We start from the raw sequence: 20,954 nt of genomic DNA, 5'->3' as shown, positions 1-20,954 counted from the left end.
GAAAGCAGGCGACGACAACCATCATCATCATCATCATCATTTAGCATCTGTTGTCCATGCTGGGATCTGAGGGGCTGCACCAGACTCCAGTCTGATTTGGCATGGTTGCTGTGTGTGTGTGAGAGTGCGAATGATTTATATGTTTGTATACATATATTTATGAGTATGTGAGTCTTTGTGTTTATGCTTGTCCCTCATTACTGCCTCACAATCAAAGTTGGTTTGTTTACTTTCCCATAATTTAATGGTTTGGCACAAGAGCCCAATAGATTAAGTACCATATCAAGGTGGACCCGGGACGGCATAGTTGCTTGAGAGCAATGCGATACCCGCGGTGCCATTCGCCCTTCCTCGGCCTCTTTTTGATCCACGACTGCAGTTCAGTCATGGAGACGAGTTGCGGGAAAGAAAGATAGATAGATAGATAGATACACACACATGTATCCCCTCTACTGGATATTACAGCTATTACTGGCCTCAATCTTGACCATTCCTTCTCTCTCTCTCCTCTCCAGCAAGACACCTGTTTCTGTCACACTCTAAACCTTTCATCATCTGGTGCAAGATTATGTCCAGTGCCACATCCCCTCTCAAGGGATCATTGTCTTGCAAGTTACTTGGTGACCCTGCCAGTCAACCTGTTTGACTAAAACCTTTCAAAGCAGTGCCCCAGTATGACTGCAGTCCAAAGGCTGAAACAAGTAAAAGTGTATAAGTACAGTGTGTGTGTGCACACACGTATGCATACACACACACACACACCACACACACACACACACACACACACACACACACACACACACACACAAAGGTAGATAGAGCTGCCAACTTTATCCATATGCATACATTGTTCTTGTAATTGGAATCTTCTCTGTTAACAACTTGTAGTCTTCAGTGAATGCCTGACAGCCTACATCCCTCCTTCATCAAGAACTCAAGTGACAGCAGGTTGCTACTGCTTGGAACCCATTATTTGTATGCAGTGAACAACAGGTAGGAGAATTGTGAGTTACTACAGAGGAAGTGTTACTTTACCATGTTGAAATTCAACAACTATATCAGTTAATATAAAAGTTATATTTGCATTGCTTTTAGCACAACTCTTGTGTATGTATATATATGTAACATAAGTGTGTGTGTATCTATCTATCTATCTTTCTTTCCCGCAACTCGTCTCCATGACTGAACTGCAGTCGTGGATCAAAAAGAGGCCGAGGAAGGGTGAATGGCACCGCGAGTATAGCGTTGCTCTCAAGCAACTATGCTGTCCCGGGTCCACCTTGAGTGACTTCAACACAACCAAAGCATTCTATAGGGGATTAGTGGAGGGGAGGTACAATGACGAGCTCGGGGCGAACCTGGACGTCGACGAGGAATACCTGACCCGCCTGTTCAGGATGACTTTCGGGCCAGGACCCATGGAAAACTTCCAGAGATCCTTGGCCTGGCAGTGCTACTGAGAAGTGCTACCCATTTGGGATAAGCTCTACAGACACAGCTCGAGAAACACAGGGCCAACCTGCCCGAGATGCGGTCAGAGCAATGAAACCATTCTGCACACACTCGTGCATTGACCAACAATTTCCGACCTGTGGGCTTATGTCGAACGACTGCTTTCACGTGTGGGACGAGTCGGTTTATCAGCCGAGTCTATCGTCAATATTGTCATGCCTCCTTCCTTCAAACAGGAAGGAAGAGCTATTTTCATCATTCTTGTGGCTATGGCGAAAGAATGTATCTGGTGGACGTGTCTGAAAGGATTGGAGACAAACACTTCCCTCTCTGGTCAATCTCTCATCAACTTCTTCAAGTATCACTTGAAAAGGAAAGTGAGAGTAGAGAGGCAAGTTTTGTGTAGCGAATGTTTCAAAAATGGATGGGTGAATGTAGCAAGGATGGCACATATGAATGACGAAGCCACCTTGAGCATAATTCTATGAACCCAGAAAAATTTAAAACAGAGGGTTACCTACTTGCAAACAAGTAGGTAACATTGACTGAGGTTACCATAGTCTTTTTCGTATGCTTTTCTTTCCACGGATAAACCCTATCTGTTTCCCCCTTTACGCTTTACATCATGACATTTCTGTGATACACGATCCCTATCGATCGTTTTTTTTTTCTTCCCCTTTTACGATCCCTTTTGATCGAAAACCTACCCCACTTTTTTTTTTCCCCCCCCAAAAGAAAAGCTCTACTTTGTAATCTGTCCCATCTGTGTGCAGCCCTGTGTGGCTAATAAAGAAACATATCTATCTATCTATCTATCTATCTATCTATCTATATATATATATATAGATATATATATATAATATTTTTTATAATTATGAATATAATTATAATTAAGGTTTGGCAAAAAAAATTTGCTTAACCACATACCAAACTTTAGAAATAGCAGCCAAAGAACCTAACTATTTCTTCTACTGTAAGAAACAACTCCCAGACAATATATACTCAAAAACAATTCACGTAGGCAGAGAGGAAAAACAGCGAAATTCACTCGGCATTTGATTAACTGTGGACGCGTTTCGGAATTAGATAGATATGAAAAACACATCCACAGTTAATCAGATGCCGAGTGAATTTCGCTGTTTTTCCTCTCTGCCTACATGAATTGTTTTTAAGTATATGTTGTCTGGGAGTTGTTTCTTACAGTAGAAGAAATAACTAGGTTCTTTGGCTGCTATTTCTAAAGTTCGGTATGTGGTTAAGCAAATTTTTTTTGCCAAACCCTCATTATAATTATATTCATAATTATAAAAAATGTTGTTTAAGTTTACCGTAAATGATCCTTTTAACATGCTGAATACTATTTGGTGGAATTATTAATTATTAATTAATTAATTTTACCCTTTATTATTATTGATTATATATATACATATATATATATGTAATTTCAGGTTATTATTTTCTAAATGAATTTTTTTCCTTTTTGTAGGTTCACTTCTACAAAAGCATTTATGGATATATTGCGTGAGCTCTTTGACCTAGCAGGCCAGCATGAGATAATTGCAGAAAACACACAAATACAGATAATCAAAGAAATACAACAACTTGTTGTAGAATTGAAACAAGAACGGAAAAAGGTTAATATTAGATAATGCTTTTCTTATTGTTTTAATTATGGAGTCTTCTCATAGATTAATTGTAGTGATTTATTTTAACCTTTAACACAGATTTGCCCCTGCCACTGGATTTTTTTTTTTGAGGAAGCAAAAACCATGAGCACCTACTGTTTTAGAATTATCATAACTTTTGCTGTATTGTGTGTAGACTTGATTTTTTTTGTATAGTAATAAAGGACTGGATAAGTAATATTTTGATATAATGCAATATGTTCTGCATGCATGTTTTGACATCGAGAAACAAAAAATACAAATGTGTTGGCATACTTTTATCATACCTTGATCTATGGTATACTCCATCATGCTGCGGTATTTCTGGAAACAGGGCTATGGGTAGAGTGCTACATCATACTTTCTGCACACGAAGTGGCTTTGGTGGTTCTTCTTTGTCTTTGTTTGAACAAACAGCTGAATCTGGGCAAGAAGGCCTGCTAGATTTCATGCATTTGTGATAATTAATAAGGTGGTGATCTGTTAACACCAGTGTTTCTGGGGAAGGGACTTCTGGTTTCCTACTTCTCTTGTGAAGTGCACCTGATTGGTAGCCTTCCTGTAGAGAATGCACAATTTTCAGCCTGTACTTTTCAGCATTGACCCAGTGAGCTGACTTGGCTTTCCAAATGATGAGAACATTACAGAAACATGTTCAAAAAGATAAAAGAGAACTTTCTTCAACCACTTGGTACATCTGTGCTGCACCATGTAATATATCATCTTCTTGTCCACTTTGTCTATCCACCACCATTTGCTGAGAGGAGGACTGCACAGCACAATGTTTATGCACAAACCTGGTATGATCTTCATGATGCTTTGATCAAACTTACTTTTTTAAAGCTCTCAGCAGAGTGGGCAGTTTTCAGAAGATACACAGGCCTTTTGTTATAAAAGGAAATGTATAAAATGTGTCCATTTCTTTTTGTGATAGAGGGCTCACCTGCTTGGTGTCACCCTGGTGGCTTACATGTGTGCTGCATGCTCCTGTTCTGTGTTGAGCTAGGTCTTGAGATTTTGCAGGCAATGCTAAAAACTTGCCCATGAAAATATGTCCCATATTTTGCACATTCTTTGTGCAACACCAACACTTGGTGACTGGGACAAGAAATGGCCCAAGTAATGCTGCCAATGATAGATGTATCCAATTTTTGCATCAGCTAGCCTCTAAGACTTTCAGGCCCCACTTGGTTGGTTTTACTGGCATTTATATTTGTAGCCCTGTTCTTCCTTTGAAAGGAATCATACTTCCATCCACTGGATGTGTCTTTCCAGGATAAAAGTATTTCTGTCAAGGTAGTAGAAGCTTTTCTGAAAGCAGTCAGATTTTGTGCCCTATCATGCACAGGGTAATTCCTTGATTTTGCTTTGGAGTTGTCCAAAAGATGGAAGGACAGGATTCTCAGGAACCTGTCTCTTGCCATGATGTGTTTGAAGCCTGGCATCTCAATAAAGTCACCATTAGACCAGTATAAATCAAATGTTCAAAATTTTGTTAGCCCTATCAGAAGCAAAATTGCAACAAATGCCCTCATTTCTTCAAAAGTGGTTTTTTCCACATGTTGATAAACAAGTAGGTACCTTCACCTACTTGTTTATATATATTCTTCACCTGACTAGGATATATATTAGTCTCATTGAAAAATAAAGTTATGATTTCTTCAGAAATGCCATCAGGTACCTCCTTGGGGCTAGTAATTTCCTGAAAATCAATCAGCCGTGGATGATAATATCCATTTGGTACATCATACTCACTATCACTTTAAACATCCTTTAAAATCATTGTCTGAGTCCAAATCAAAGAAGTGGCCTTTTTTGTTCCGAAAAATCTAAAACTCTATGATATACTTCGTAGCAGGGGAATAAACATTGAAAATGGTGTTGGAAAATGGAAGTTTAGCATTATTCTGAATTGAAAGGAGGCTGTTTCCAGTTCAAAGTAGCAGAAGTAAACTTTGCAAAGTGTTTATTTGCTCCCCTCTCAAGGCAATACAAGGTGCCTGCAGCTACAAGGGAGAAAACTCATGGGCAATACATTGCAACAAGTGTGAAGGTTTATAGTACCATTTTCATGAAAATATTTTGTATATCCTTATCATTGTTTTATGTCTGCTGGCATAGGATGGTAGAGTTACAACAGTTTTAGTTAGCTCTTTTGAGTTATTGCCTTCGTAGATGATTTGGGGTGGAGTGGGGTGACCATATCTCATTTGTATGTTGAATTTGGCAATGATTTCTACTGCTGGATCCCTTTCCTATATCTCCCCAACCACTTTACAGTGTTTGCTTTTTGCTGATTGCATTTTATCATGGCACTATCACAAGAGAGATTATATCCTCAGCAAGACAACAATATGGGTTTTTTCAATCCTGCCTGATCCTCACTTGTTTGCCAATCATTTTACTGAGTCAAGCAGGTGCATTTTGTCACAGCACCAGGACTGGTACTGTTGCCTTGTACTCTGCAAACCAAAAAATGTCCACAATGTTTACATTGTCTCAGTTTATTCAATGATTAGAAAAACAATAACCTTTTCTTTTTATTTTGTTTTTATATAAAGTAGTGTGAAAATATGAATAGAACTTGGGGATTTTGTCTTGTGAAATTTTCATTCAATGTTTATCATTATTTAAAGTTAACATTTGAAGAGAATAATGTATTGATTAGCATACATTGTGAATTGATTACTAACCAGCACAAATTTTGGTGCTTTAGAAGTTAGATTTAATATTTATATTTGGGGCACTGAATCTGCTCCTTTATATGCTGGTGTATCCATTCATGCACTGAAATTTAGGATCTCATTACAATGTTGATTCCCAAAATGGCATCTGTTTTGTCCTATTAGTTCTAATTAATTAATGACCTATATCGATTCAATATTAATAGTGATGTTAATGTTATCAATGCATTGCATGTTATTAGAATAACCACTTTTTACTAAATCTGTTTCTAAATTTTAGCAAAGAAACATTAAAGACATTTGACAAAGATAGTTCCTGCTTTGGCTACTTGTGCAATAAATTTTTTGGACCAAGTACAAAACAAAATCACAAGGCAGGGTTTTTCTTACAGTTCCCAGATAAAAGAGCTTCTCAAAATTCTACAGTTCATAGAGTCAGTGGACAACAGTAAGCCCTGTGTATGGTCTTTGTTTTTTCAGAAACTTCCTACTCTGAATGCTCTCCTATTTTAATAAGCTTGGCTGTAATACAAGCACCATAATCAATTAATTAACATGAAATTTTTAGGTAGCTCTCTAAAAAAGCTTAATGATTTAAGTGAAATAAGGATATAAAAACAAGGGAAGATGGGATATACATTTTATAGCAAATTACATTTGGCGTATTCAGCTGTAAATTTCTTTCTCTCTCTCTAAATGGTGCTATAAAGGAGGTTACTTGTGTGTTTAATAACACTTCATTTTATAGGTTTTATACTTAAATTAGAATTCTAATGCTGTGCACAATATTTTTTTTTTGTACTGATTTAGTAATATGGCTTTGTTTAATTGCGTGTGATCTGTTAATGCATGTTATTTTTGTATCAAAATACCCAACCATCAATTGAGTAGGGTTAATAGGTTAAAACTGATGCCATTTTTGAAATCAGCACCCTAAATATAATGAAAATTGACTAAGGTACCTAAATTTAAGTTGCTGCTGAGGTCTGTAATTTCAGCGTACAACTTGATACACCAACATGTAAATCAAAGTTATTTGGGCAAAACTGATGGTATATTTTCAAATATCTAAGAATGATCCAACTTTCAGAGACTGGGAAAACTTTTGAGGATAGTATTTTACAGAAATACACAAAATATACTTGAAATACAAATAGAGATATATATAATTAGAAAGTTTGCTTAAATACTATATAGGTGTATCTCCTGAACACATTCCATTTGCTAACTATGAATTGTTGAAAATATTTAAATGTAATTTCTACTGTACTTTTTCTTGGAGAGCATGTTTCACTACCATGTAGCATGGTTTTCATCATATGGATTATATGCAAACCAACTATTCTGGGTGTTGTGCAACTGGTCCTGACAGAAGTTCTTTTCATTTGTGAGTAAATTGATCATCCCTGGTTTAGAGTGCCTCAGCTTGATCTGGAGCTTCTTTGCTTTTGTGAAGTAGTTCTTTTTGGCCTTGGCTGTCAGAATTTGCTACTTATACTTCTTGTATGCATAGTAGCGAAGGCCTTTATTTAGGCCCAGCTTCACAATGGTGACTTGAGTACCCCCCCCCTCTCTTACCAAAGCCTGGATTCCTTGCTCAGATCTTCCATCACCTTGTCCTGTAGTTGGATGAATTCCATAATGCTGTCTCCCTTCCTGTTGGCCACAACTTTGTAGTCTTCACTACAGCTGTCCATGTCACCTCTTACAGCTTTTATGGTGTTCACAGAGCATTCAGCAGTTGTCATGATGTTGGCATTTTGATACCCTGTGAGATAACTCTTTTCCAATATTCAGATGGCTTCCAGTCCTCCATGTTAGCTAACTTTTTCTTAACTACTACTTTAATCTTTATGCTCTGCAACAGCATTGACTGTTCACCAATGCATCAATCTGTTGCTGAAAAGAGAAGACATAAAAAAATTGTCAAATTTAGCCTGAACACTCTGTATATTGTAACTCTTAGTTACATATTTCTTAGCTTAGACAACAACATAACTAACTTACTTCCTGTCATGCCATTCCTTATATAGCAATGCACTTGACTGAGAGAAAATAGGTAATAATTAATTGTCATATACAAGCACACTCTTAATAGGCTTAAAAGCCTGTGGGAAAAAATGCTTATTATACATGAATAAATATGGTATATCCCAACATGCATTATGATCTTCATTCATGTGACTACTATATCAGATTAGTTTTACAATGCTTTTTAGAACCTCTTATTTGTAAGGCTTCACTATCACATGATGTGTCATTTTTTTTTTTTCTGGTTTCCTTCACCAGTTGGTATCTACATGGGCGCTGCCCCTCTTTCCTACTAAATCATAATGAAATGTTTTACTCCTTTCATTACTACGAAGGGGTGCTGCAAAGTTCCTGGCTTTAATGGTATCGTGAAAGGCCTGGTTGGAGGCCCAACCTTCTGAATTCTTTTATAGTGCTTCGAAAAACTGAAGGATTTCTGTAATAAGTGTGTGAAACTGAGAGGGGAATATGGTGCATAAAATCATAGTTAACTGATCCTCCTGTATTTTCTTTTACCCAAAGCCAGGAACTTTCAGCGACCCCTCGTATATTGCTAACCAAAATACACTCCCTTATGTTTCAGTTAAGTTCTAAAATAATCATGAATTACACTGATTTAATAAAACAATTCTAATCTTTTTTTATTTATTCACATATTAATGTGATTTTTGGAACAATTTAACAAAAAGGTTCTTATCCAAATCCATTTCATAATTTTTGTCTCAAAGCAAACCTAATTACAAGTAAATACAGATAAGTTCAACGAAATATTAAATTATGAAAATTTTGTTTATACATCAGTATAGAAAATGAGTTTTCTTACTTTCAGTGAGTATACAACAGAATTTTAGTAAATGAGAATTGTGCAAATTACTGAATTATTTCTCAAATAAATTTAATGCACATAAGACTGATGTATCATAAAGGTAAAACAGAAAGAAATGTGTCATAAAGGTAAAATAGAATTAAAATACTAGAATATGTTTCTGAAGAAAACTAGGAAATGAAATACATGCCATCAACTTGATGAAATAACTTCATATGTACACTTACACAGCAACACATATAATAATGATTCACAATCCAAATTATTCAAACTTTGTCATGCATCTACAGGTAAATAAATATAAATGTCTCTCACACATAATATTTCTGAAAATGCTCAGATTTCTCATTTTCCTCCAAGTGGGAATCTCAAAATATCTTTTTTCCCTCTTTATGTTCTACGTAATGATTCATTTCTGCAGTAATCAATTTAGAAACAAAAATTTGTCTCAATTCTTTGGAAAGATTGTAGCTAGGTGAGATATCTTCTTAATAACAGTTTTTAAACTCTTACTATATTCACTTAGGCACAATGGCCCAGTGGTTAGGGCAGCGGACTCATGGTCGTAGGATCACGATTTCAATTCCCAGAATGGGCATTTTGAGGGTTTATTGAGCAAAAACACCTAAAGCTCCATGAGGCTCTGGCAGGGGGTGGTGGTAAACCCTGCTCTACTCTTTCACCACAACTTTCTCTCACTCTTTCTTCCTGTTTCTGTTGTACCTGTATTTCAAAAGGCCAGCCTTGTCACACTCTGTGTCATGCTGAATTTCCCTGAGAACTACGTTAAGGGTACATGTGTCTGTGGAGTGCTCAGCCATTTGCAACATTAATAAATGAGCTGCAATGTCACTGGTGTCAAGCTGTATCGGCCTTTGCCTTTCTCTTGGATAACATCAGTGGTGTGGAGAGGGGAGGCTGGTATGCATGGGTAACTGCTGATCTTCCATAAACAACCTTGCCCAGACTTGTGCCATGGAGGGTAACTTTCTAGGTGCAATCCCATGGTCATTCATGACCGAAGAGGGGTCACAACACAACATTCACGTACAGTTTCATTGTTCTTGTTCTATTGGAACTTGTCAGAATCGTTTCACTTTCAGGAAAAGAAATACTGATTCATTATTGCACATGTGGTTTTTATGATTGCCATATGTATATTTTCTTAGATCTTTCTACGTCTTGTTTTGAAAATACTTTGAATCCAAACTCACTGGTATATGTTTTTCATCCATAGTAAAACATTTCAGAAAAAATGTGAAAAAATGTGAAGAAATCTCCAAAAATTAGCAGTGCTTAGATACCACGTACAATAATGCCGAACAGTGTAACTCAGTTGTTTACATAGTGAAACCATGTTTCACTAATGTACTAATAAGATTTGTGTTAAAATTCTTATATAAATATGAGTAGGTTAATGCAGCCATTTTCAGCCAGGTTAGTATCATTCACCATTGAAATTCTTGGCTAGTTTCAAGTGGTTTGGTATCAAAAAGGGTTATACTTCATTGAGGATGTTAGTGTGTTACTCTGCAAGCATATTTTGTGAATGCTGCAAACCACTTTAAGTCAGAGTTTCATTACTACTATTACAGTAGTGATAAGTACATTTTTCTATTCAGTTCGAACAGTGCTGATGAATAATCACTGTATCAGCCAAACTATTAGATGTTATATATCGCTGCTTCCAATGCTTTCTCAATCGCATCATTCTTTTCCATTTTGTCCTAAATCACTTAACTAAACTGTCTTCCCATTGTTGTGGAGGTCTTCCAGGCAACTGTACAAGTCCAACTGTTGTCTGTGAACCTTGTGTCATGTCCAGCCCAATAGAACTTGTGCTTTTGGCATTCAATAATCACATCATTCACTCCACTTCATGCTTGAATTATCTCATTTCAAATTTGCTCTCATAATGATATTCCTAGCATGGATCCATTCTTGGAATGTCATGCTAGAAACTGGTTGGACATATACAGGGTGTTCAAAAAGTCACTCCGCTGTGAATATTTTGAAATAAAATTCAAGTCCACTTCTATAAGACCAACTGAAAGGCAAGCAACAATTAATTGTTATTACAGTAATGATTGTAGTGGAAAATTAGTTGACTAGACTGAAATACTGATGAATTCATGCTTTCTTAATCCATACTAAGGTCCTTACTCTTAATTCCTTAGTATTTAAACCAGCCACATCAGGCCGAAATATTCTATATATTTCATGTTTAAACTGGCCCGATTTGGCCTCTAGATTCCCTTGTTCAAAAATATAAGGACACAGATTGTGTCGTATAACCAGCTGGAGACAATGTCTTCTGGGGCTAAATTACAGCAATATTCATCCTAAACCAGGACTGCCATGTTATGTTGGTAAATAATCTTTACTCCAAAGTACTGTTGCTGAATATCTCTCATTTTGAGATTTACAAATAGTAATTTTCAAATTTATAGATCAGTGACTAGTTGTCACTTTGAAAACTATATATTTTGAATAGGAATTTGGCAGCGCCACCTCTAATGACCAAAGCTACATAAAAATTAGTGTTTTGGACTGCTGTTAGAAGTTAACCATTTACTTGATTAAACATTGGATGGATCTAGGTTAGAATAAGTGATCATGAGCATTCAGTTGTTCAGTCAACTAAACTACCACACTCATTGAATTAGCCTGTAAGTGGCCAAATGTTTCACAGAGACTTGTATCCTTCATGTAATTCTCAGGAAGAATCAGTGTGACAGTTTGACAAACCTAGATCTTTGAATTATAAATGCAAAGCATTTGATAGACTTTTCCACAGTTTTAGTCTACCTAATTTCACTCACAAGATATGAGTTGACTCATAGCTTTAGAAAATGACACTTGCCTAAGATACCACATAGCAGAATAGAAACCAAGGACTCCATGATTGTGAAGTAAACTTTTTAACCATTTCCCATACTGATGTTAATTTGCCTATTGACCAGCACTTTCATTTTGTTTCTTTTCCTATAACTCTGCTCTTCTAAAATTTCACACCTGTTCTTGCCACAAACAGTATCTGTAATTGCTTTGTTTTAAGGAGTTTAATTGTATATTGTAAATTTTTACTTGACACTAAACTAAACAACTGAATTTTCATGAGTTTCCTTTTCCTGTCTCATTTGACCCCAAAATGCAATCATGGGTTTATAGCCTTGTTTTTGGCCATATAAAACTGTTGTTGTTAGGGTTACTTTCATTTGGTATGGTAAGTATATAAAATAAAGCATTCCATAATGTCATTACCTATAATTCTGACAGTTATTTGAGTGTTAGCCAAATTTTCTTCATACATAGAAACTTGAAATATAATTTTTTCGCAAAGTAATTTTTCAAAAGAACAAAATATTCAAACATTCATTTTGTATTTGATTCTCCATGTCTCTCTTTCCACTTCTCTCTTGACTTTATCACTTTCTTTTGCAACAATAAGCATTCTCACTTTTTGGCAAATTCCAGGGTTTACAAGAAGGAACAAAAGTACAGCAAAGCCTTATTTTGTCAACTCAGCAATTGGATAAGGTAACTCTTGAAGAATCTTGTATCAACTATCCAAAGAGAAAGTACATATAGTGTATTTTTAAATGTACTGTTGCATTAAATCATTTGTATGTTAGCATGAAAGAAACTATAGTAATTTAGTTGTAGTCAGCTTTGAATTTATTTCACAGTCTATTTTGTTGGACAAATGTGTCTGTAAATATTGACATTGAAGAATCCTCATAAGTCTTTACCAGAAGTTTCTAATAGAATTTCTCTTTTTAAATAGTATTACATCAAATAATGTAATTTAAAAATAAAGTATTTCAATCACTGTTGTTGCCACTACTATAATCACTCTCTTCATTTTTACTACCACTGATTGCTGATTTATGTGCATTTTTCAGACAAAGAAACAATATGAGAGAGCATATAGGGAAGCAGAAAAAGCTATTGAAGCCTACAAAAAGGCAGATGCTGATATCAATTTGTCTCGAGCTGAAGTTGAAAAAGTAAGTGAATAAACTTAATGTTTTATAACTGTTCATCATAGTAAATATTTTTCTTATATTCTTACTAAATATTGTGTATGATGTATAAAATCTCCATCCTCATTTTTACATCTGCTTTTCAATGGGTTAGGTGAGTCCTTTCTAACACATTTCACCACTTTTTGTGCTTCCTTCGTCATCTTCTTTGTCATGTTTAACATCTTAAGATACACCAGTCTTTCACAGTTTTCTTCTACTTAGATCTTCTGGCATTTCTTTACCCATCTGTTATCATCCATACATATTACATGTCCATGCTAATGCAGTCATCTTTCTTGCATACAACAACCTATTCCTTTTATATCCAATTTATCTCTCAGTTTATCTGTACCAAACTGCTCATGCTCATTGATTTTACACACTCAGTAGAGCATAGTTGCTTTATTCCTCTTCAATCTTTACATCCCCTTTACATGCCCACCTTCCATATAAACAATATATTAGATTCTTTCACATGAAATGTCACATTTTTAATTACTTGTTATTTCGGTCATTTAAAAACTCAATTAGGTATACTTTGCATTTAATCTTGACTCTTTTTCTTTCCCAACAATATTGGTATACAAAATTCGTACCCACACACTGTATGAAAATAATAACAACCAAACTGTGCTGAGTGATTTTCTTGTATGAGTTCAAACTGGACCAATCTGCCGTAGAAGCTGGTAATGGTTTTGTTGACATCAGAACTGTTCAGAGATGGCTCCAAAGCTCTCATTCAGATGATAGCCTTGAAGATAAACCAAGGGGTAGGCCAAAATCAGTTATTTGGATTAAATGCTTTCATTGAACAAAATTCAAGAACAAAGGTTCAAAAACTTTCATCAGAACTCCAAACATCTCGCACCACTGTTTTTGGACACCTGTAAAAATTTGGAAAAGTCCACATCAACTAAATGAGATTAAAAAAAACAGATGCCTCGAAGTGTGCTCCTTAATACTTTCTTGGCTGGAAAAAGCCCATTTTTGCATCAAATCATTACTTGTGATGAGAAATGGATACTCTTTGACAACAGCAGAACAGGACAGTGATTAGATGCAGGAGAGTCACCTAAACACTACCCAAACCCACCATTGCACCCTAAAAAGTTTGTGGTCCCTGTCTGGTGGTCTGCGAAGAGAGTTATTCATTATTCATTTTTGCAACAAGGAAAAATGGTAACAGCAACTTCAAATTGCCAGGAACTTAATTGTATGAATGAGAATTTGAAAAAGAAGCAACTCAGACTAGTGAATAGAAATGGCCCAATTTTGCTTCATAACAATGCACGTCCTCACACTCCTCAAGCTATGATCCAAAAGTTGCAAAGCCTGAATTATGAGATTTTGCAACATCCCCTGATATCTCTCCTATTGATCATCACTTATTTAAGCATTTTGAGCTTTTCATAAGCAATAAAACATTCTTAAATAGAGAAGAGGTAATTGAAACATTCAGACAGTTTATCACAGCAAAAGATGAATTTTTGTTTTAATGATGGAATATATGACAGAGAGAAACATTGGGTAAATATCATAAATGAACATGGATCATACTTTGATGAAATAAATCAGTTCTCTAACACTTCTGAAACATTTTATTGTTACCTTTCAAATATGACATTTCATGTGAAACAACCTAATACAGTGTACCTTTCACTCAGAGAGAGAATCCCCTTGTTTCCAACAGAGATAATAGCTCTCTGAACATTTTCACACTTTACCAGTATGCTGTTCCATAGCCGATAAGTTGGCCTAGATAAAGGAAACTATCAGCTACTTTCTAATGAACTTTCTAAGCATTAATTTATTTTACTAGTACTTTCACTACTAGCTACTCTTGTACATCTGCCACATACAAAGTCTTTATTCAATGTCAGCCTGCTTGTGATTCCAATACACCTCTTGTGCACCCATGGCTGACACTATGCACCATATGGAGTTCCTACCTAATCCTTATCAGAAGTTTAAGCATAGTAATTTCCTTGTTGGCTGCAGAGTCTTTTCTTCCTTTATATTTCCTGGTGCCAATAAAAAGTATCCAGTCCACATTGTAAAGTGGTTGGCATTTGGAAGGACATCCAGCTGTAGAAACCATGCCAAAGCAAACCTCGCCAGTGTTGGTGCCATATAAAAAGCACCCAGATCACTCTGTAAAGTGGTTGGCATCAGGATGTAAAAACCATGGCAAAACAAATGTTACTGGTGATGGTGCCCTGTAAAAAGTACTGTCTATGCTGTAAAGTGTTAGGAAGGGCATCCAGTCATAAAAACCATGCCAAACCAGACAGTGAAGCTTGCAGTTTTCTAGCTTATCAGCTTCTGTCAAACTATCCAACTCTTGCTAGCATGGAAAATGGACATTAAATGATGATAGTAAGGAGGAGGAGGTGGTGGTATAAAAGCTATAACCTTATAGATAAACATTAAGATTGAACCTTTTTTGTGTCTTACTTGTTTGTTTTGTTAGTAAAATTATCCCAGATGTTGACCTCCAACAATTTTGCAACTTTTCAGAAGTAGGTACATTAATTTAAATCAAAATGTAGGTAGAGCCAGTATAACATTTTATTCTTTTTCTATATGTTATTCAAACATTTTCATTAAAAATAAAATTTAAAACTCTACACTAGTTAATATACTATTGGCCAATGTACTCTTAAACAATTAATTAATTATATTTACATAACAATGTGTCCAACAAAAAAATTAACAAGTGAGACACAGGTGAATATAGATAACATATTGAAAATTAATATACATTTTCACACATTATTCATATTTATATGCAAGGGATATATAATAATTGTATTTTTGTCAAACTAGAAAATACTATAATGCTTTAGACATGTCATGAAATTGTCCAATTGCATTTTACACAAGGACATATAAATGAGGTTTCAACTTGATACACTTTTGCAGTTTTTTTTTTAAATTCTTTTCTTGCAATGAGCACATTCTTCTCACTTTTCCTACCGTTTATTTTTCAATATTTCATCTGCTGACATCCAACTTGGTTAATTTTGCTTTTCTTCTCAGCTGGGGTCATTGCAAAAATCACTCAGGTGTAAATACTGATTTACTTTCAACTACTTGATTTTTGGCATAGTATTTGATATGAAAGGATCCTATATCTTATATCTGGGTTCCAGCAGTCTTAGAGTCTTGAAAATTGCTTTATACCAAACATTACATTTATGGTAAAAAGCTCAGATTTCTTCAGCAGCTGTTGGTTGCCATAATGGATAAGATCTTCCATGAGTAGTAATAACTTGTTGGGCAAATTGATTTGTTTCCTATGCAAAGGTTTTGGAAGGACATTTGAGGCAAAAGCCAAAATAGATAATTCAAGTCTGTTGTTTTCTTTTTTTTCTTCTATATTGTGTAAATTTTCAAAGTCAGAATTGTTACTTAGCACTATATTAGTACATACTAAGAAACAATGTTCACTTCAGACACTGAAAAATGCATTGAAAAATTCATGGTATATGGGTGAAAAAACTTATATTGCACATTATCGCAAAGATTTTGATGATGTCGCTTGAGTATTTTTTTAGTTTAGATATAAAAAGCTGGTTTATAGCCAGTTCGAACATTAAGCAGGTAGAATAACTGGGCTGGATATAGTTGGTTTAAATGCTAAAGGATTAAGTCTTCCATAGACTCTTCTATAAGGACTAAGTCATCAACATATAGAAGTTTCCATGGACAACTAGTTTTAAACTTCTCTTTTTTAACTAGGAGGTTTATAATAAATATGAAGTAACTCAGACCCAGTCCTTAGTGAATTCTTCACTGAACTCATTAACTATTTAGTATTCAAATTAATCTGTCAAATGTAATGCTTATTTGTTCACATTATTTTGAATTAGACCTTTAAGGTAGCAAGCTGTCAGAAGCATTAGTATGCCGGGCAAATTGCTTAGCTGTATTTCGTCTGTCTCCACATTCTGATTTCAAATTCCACTGAGATCAGCTTTACCGTTCATCCTTTCCGGGTCAATAAATTAAGTACCAACGGAATACTGGGGGTTGATGAAATCAACTAGTCCCCTCCCCTAAAATTTCAGACCTTGTACCTATAATAGGACGGATTATTTTGAATTAATCAGGTTCAAGAGGGGTGTCCACAATATGTGCTTATAACTTAATTTTTTACATAAAGACTTGAAATTTTGTTAGTGGATGTTTATATGCCTGTGGTTTACTGTTATGTAATTTTAGCTGATCTTTTTGATTAGATTTGACTTTTATGGACAGGTAAATTTAATTAATAGGTATAAACGCAATAACTTTATGGATAAACACTAAAGTTGAAACTCTTAATGTATTTCACCTGTTTGATTTATTACTAAAATTATCCCAGATGTCAACCACAAACAATATTGCCACTCTTCAAAATGAGGTACATTAATTTGAATTAATTTAAATGCAGGTATAATCAGTATACAATTTTTTCTCTATATTTCATTCAAACATTTTCATTGAAAATAAAGTATAAAACTCTTTTACTAGTCAATATACCATTGGCTATGTACTCTTATACAATTTAGTGAGTAGATTTACATGATAGAATGCAGCTAATAACACAACTCATTAACAGATGAGACAAAGGTGAATTACAGGTGTGTAACATACTGAAAATTAATGTGTTTCTCACCTTCACATATTATTTGTAATAAAATTAAAGGAATACGTAATTGTATTTCTATCAAACTAGAAAATATAATTATGCCACATTTCTCTCATGGAATTATCCAAAGCACCCTTTACACCCTTTGCTTTACAAAATGAACACATATATGCAGTTTCAACCTGATATCCTTTTGTAGTTCTTCTTTTTTGCAATGAACAGTCTACAAACTTTCTTGCTTCCATTTATTTTTTTCACTTTATGAAAGTTAATATTTTCTGTTGACATCCACCTCAGTTAATTTTGCTTTTCTTACACTTCTGTGCTTTCTGGAAGAAAAACCCTCACGTAACTGAGATGCAACGTCAACCCAAAATTTTCTATGGCAATAGTTCTTTGGTGGTGGAGGTACCTTGTAGCTTTTCACATAAACAATATATGAATTAACAATAATTAAATTCACTAAAAACCACAAAACGTACCTCCTCCTTTTCTTTCCAGGTCGTTCAACTGGATAGTATACCCAATACTAGTTGGATTTATCAACATCACCCATATATTTATTGCAGGAAATATTTACTGCATGTTTCCCCTCAGCACCAACACCAGGTTGTTCATTGGTAGACAGAAATAAAATTTGTCTTTTGTCCTTGTATATTGTGACAAATTTTCTTTTTGCATCTAAAGAATGTCCCCTCTTTCTACTTTGTTGTTTTTATCTCATGGGGTAGCCCATTGTGATTGTTCATCATAGGCAGGATGTTCTGCCAAAGCCACTGGAAAAGAAAAAAAAACGGTCGAAATACAGGTGTCGGTGTTGATGGTGAAATGGTTCAGTTAGAGAATATACAACATCATATCCCATCCATTTGGTCTGTCTCCTTTATAATTTTTTCCTTTATAGACCTCAAAGTTTGTACAATACCCTGTGTCTGATTCATGGACTTTCCATACCGTGATGCCCCATTTAGTGGGTTTAGCTGGCGTATATTGTCAAAAATGTACCCCACCCTTATAACCTATCATGGCTTCATCTACACTGAGATTTTTCCCAGACAGATACATAGTTTTATACTTAACAGAAAGTAAATTAATAATTGGACATGCTTTATACAGGGGATGGTAGTTTGGGTCAGTCTTGCCAGGGACATTAGCAGAATTAGATAAATGTGAATATTGAGATATTTTCAAATACATTGTTTTTGACATAATACTAGAGATGTATAGATTACTATACCTTACATCTGGACTCCAGTAGTTCACAATCAAGGCAACTGCTTGATACCAAACACAGTGTTTATGGTAAAAAAGAAAAAAAAAAATCCCACAGTTCTGCAGTATTGGTTGGCTGGGATAGTGGATGTGGTCTTCCATGAATAGAGATCATTCATTGAATATATTTATTCATTTCATCTATGACAATTTTTTAAAAAACTTGCCAATAAAAATTAATAGTCCAATGGTTGAGCATTGGAATCTAGATTATGTTGTGGACTAGACTTTTCTGTGAAATCTAGAATCATGGAGAATGTTATAATTTCCAACCATGTTGCCATAATGTTTTGAATATCATCATTTTCATCACTTTCACTATCAAAATCTTTGTTGTCCAACAAAAATTCATTAACATCAATATCAGATTTGTCCGAAGACAAATTACTGTTGTTTTCTTTTACATTTTGTATATCATCATGAGTAAAACCTTCGAAGTTGAAATCGCTACTTGCTAAATACTAATATACACACTTCACTTCAAATGTTGTAAAAAAAAGCATGTGCTCTCAAAAATTTCACAGTATTTATACTTGAATAAAGGTAGGAAAGGCTGTATCTCACATTATCTCAAAACCATGAGAATTCAGTAATGTGATTTGTTCATATTTTAGCGATTTCGTAGAGGTGCTGGATTTGGCCACACTAAATACTAAAGGGTTAAAGCCTTGCAAAATAAATGACTGAACTCATTTCCAACTTTCAAATTTGCAGGCTGTACCTTTGTGCATGGATTGCACCACACTTTAGAAGCTATTCATCAGTACGTGGTATCCTTAATCCTTGTGTTAGCAACCTGCCCAAAAATGGCCAAAATAACCTAGTCATATTTAAATGAGAATTACAACACAAATCTCTTAAGTACATTTGTGGAAACACATGATTTCACTATGTAAACAACTGACCTTATTTTACATGATATTTGAGTGCTGCTAAATTTTGGAGATTTTTTTCCACTTAAATTTTTTTTAAATGTTTTACTGTGGATGAAAAATGGATACCAGTTTCATGCTGTTTGAATTTTAAGTATTTTCTAAAGACATAGAAAATCTAAGCAAATATATGGCAAACATAAAAACCATATGTGTGATTGTGAGACTATTCTGGCAAGAGTTCCAATAGTGATTAAAAAAAAATATATGAATTTGTACCTGAATTTAAAAACTGTAAGAATTTAAAAACTGTTTTCTTTGTTATTTTTCAAAGTTATTAGACGTAGCCTTTCCAAGGAAACAAAATTATTAAATTATTTTTTACCTTTTCCGTTGGAGCAATTACTGCAGAAACAAATCATTATATATAACATAAACAAGTTTGGAAGTAGGTTAAAAATCCAAGCCTTTTTAGGAGTGTGTGTGTGTGTGAGTAAATTTGGTTTTCTTTTTTTTTCAAATTTACTTCGTTTTTATTTTCATTTATCTGTAAGATACACAATAAATTTTGATTAATTCAGATTGTAAATCATTATTATGTGTTTTTTGTGTATTCATGTATGTGTGAATTTGTTTCATTTAGTTGGCAACGTATATTTCATTTCTTAGTTTTCTTCAAAGACAAATGTCAATTTTCCATTGTTTTTACTTTATGGTATACCTATTTCTTTGTTTTACCTTATGTGCATTGAGTGCAACTGTCATTTGCACAACTCTTCTCTTACAATTTTGTTGTATATTCATTGAATATTAGCTAATAATTAATTTTCTATGCTGATATTCAAACAAAATTGAAATAACATATTTTGTTGAATTTACCTGTATTTAGCAGTAATTACATATGCTTTCAGACAAAAATTATTATGAGACATGTGTATAAGAACCTTTTGTTAAATTGTGTAATGAAAATTATGTTTTATGAAACCAGTCTAAATTCACAATCATCTTAGAATTTAATCGAAACTATTAAGTTAGAAATATAGTAATGGAAGGATTATTTAATTGGGTTATACAACAGAATTTTACTGTAGAAGAATTGTTCATATTAGTGGATCATTATTTGAATTTATATGCATATGAGACAGGTGTACCATAAAGGTAAAATAGAACAAAATACTGGACTATAACTTTGAAAAAAAATTACAAAATGAAATAAACACACCGTCAACTAAATGAAATAAACTCTCACATAAATACATACAATAATGATTCACAATACAAATCAGTTAAAATTTGTCATTCATCTTCCAGGTATATAAAATTAAGAAGGTAAATTTGAGAAAAAATGTATTTATAAAATCAAATTATATGTATATACGTCATACAAGATTCCTATTATGGAAATTTATAAAGTACCCAACTCTACATAATGCAACTTTTCAGAATGCACATTGAAAAGCCATTACAGTTGACTCTCCACTTTTCTTATGTA

At 34.4% G+C, this 20,954-nt stretch overlaps 1 protein-coding gene across 1 annotated transcript in view; it reads left to right on the top strand.

Annotated features, from left to right (window-relative positions):
* LOC115226360 (cdc42-interacting protein 4 homolog) overlaps positions 1-20,954 on the top strand; it is a 179,605-nt gene that overhangs the window by 40,810 nt on the left and 117,841 nt on the right. The window contains exons 2-4 of the mRNA XM_036500235.1: positions 2,939-3,086; positions 12,135-12,197; positions 12,563-12,667. Of these exons, the coding sequence (XP_036356128.1) occupies positions 2,961-3,086; positions 12,135-12,197; positions 12,563-12,667 (294 nt within the window). The 5' untranslated portion in view covers positions 2,939-2,960. The remainder of the gene's footprint in view (positions 1-2,938; positions 3,087-12,134; positions 12,198-12,562; positions 12,668-20,954) is intronic.

Source organism: Octopus sinensis, linkage group LG2 (assembly GCF_006345805.1).
Source record: "Octopus sinensis linkage group LG2, ASM634580v1, whole genome shotgun sequence".
Classification (NCBI taxonomy): Eukaryota; Metazoa; Mollusca; class Cephalopoda; order Octopoda; family Octopodidae; genus Octopus; species Octopus sinensis.
The sequence above is the reverse complement of the archived record's forward strand: the minus strand, read 5'-3'. Positions and strand labels throughout refer to the sequence as shown.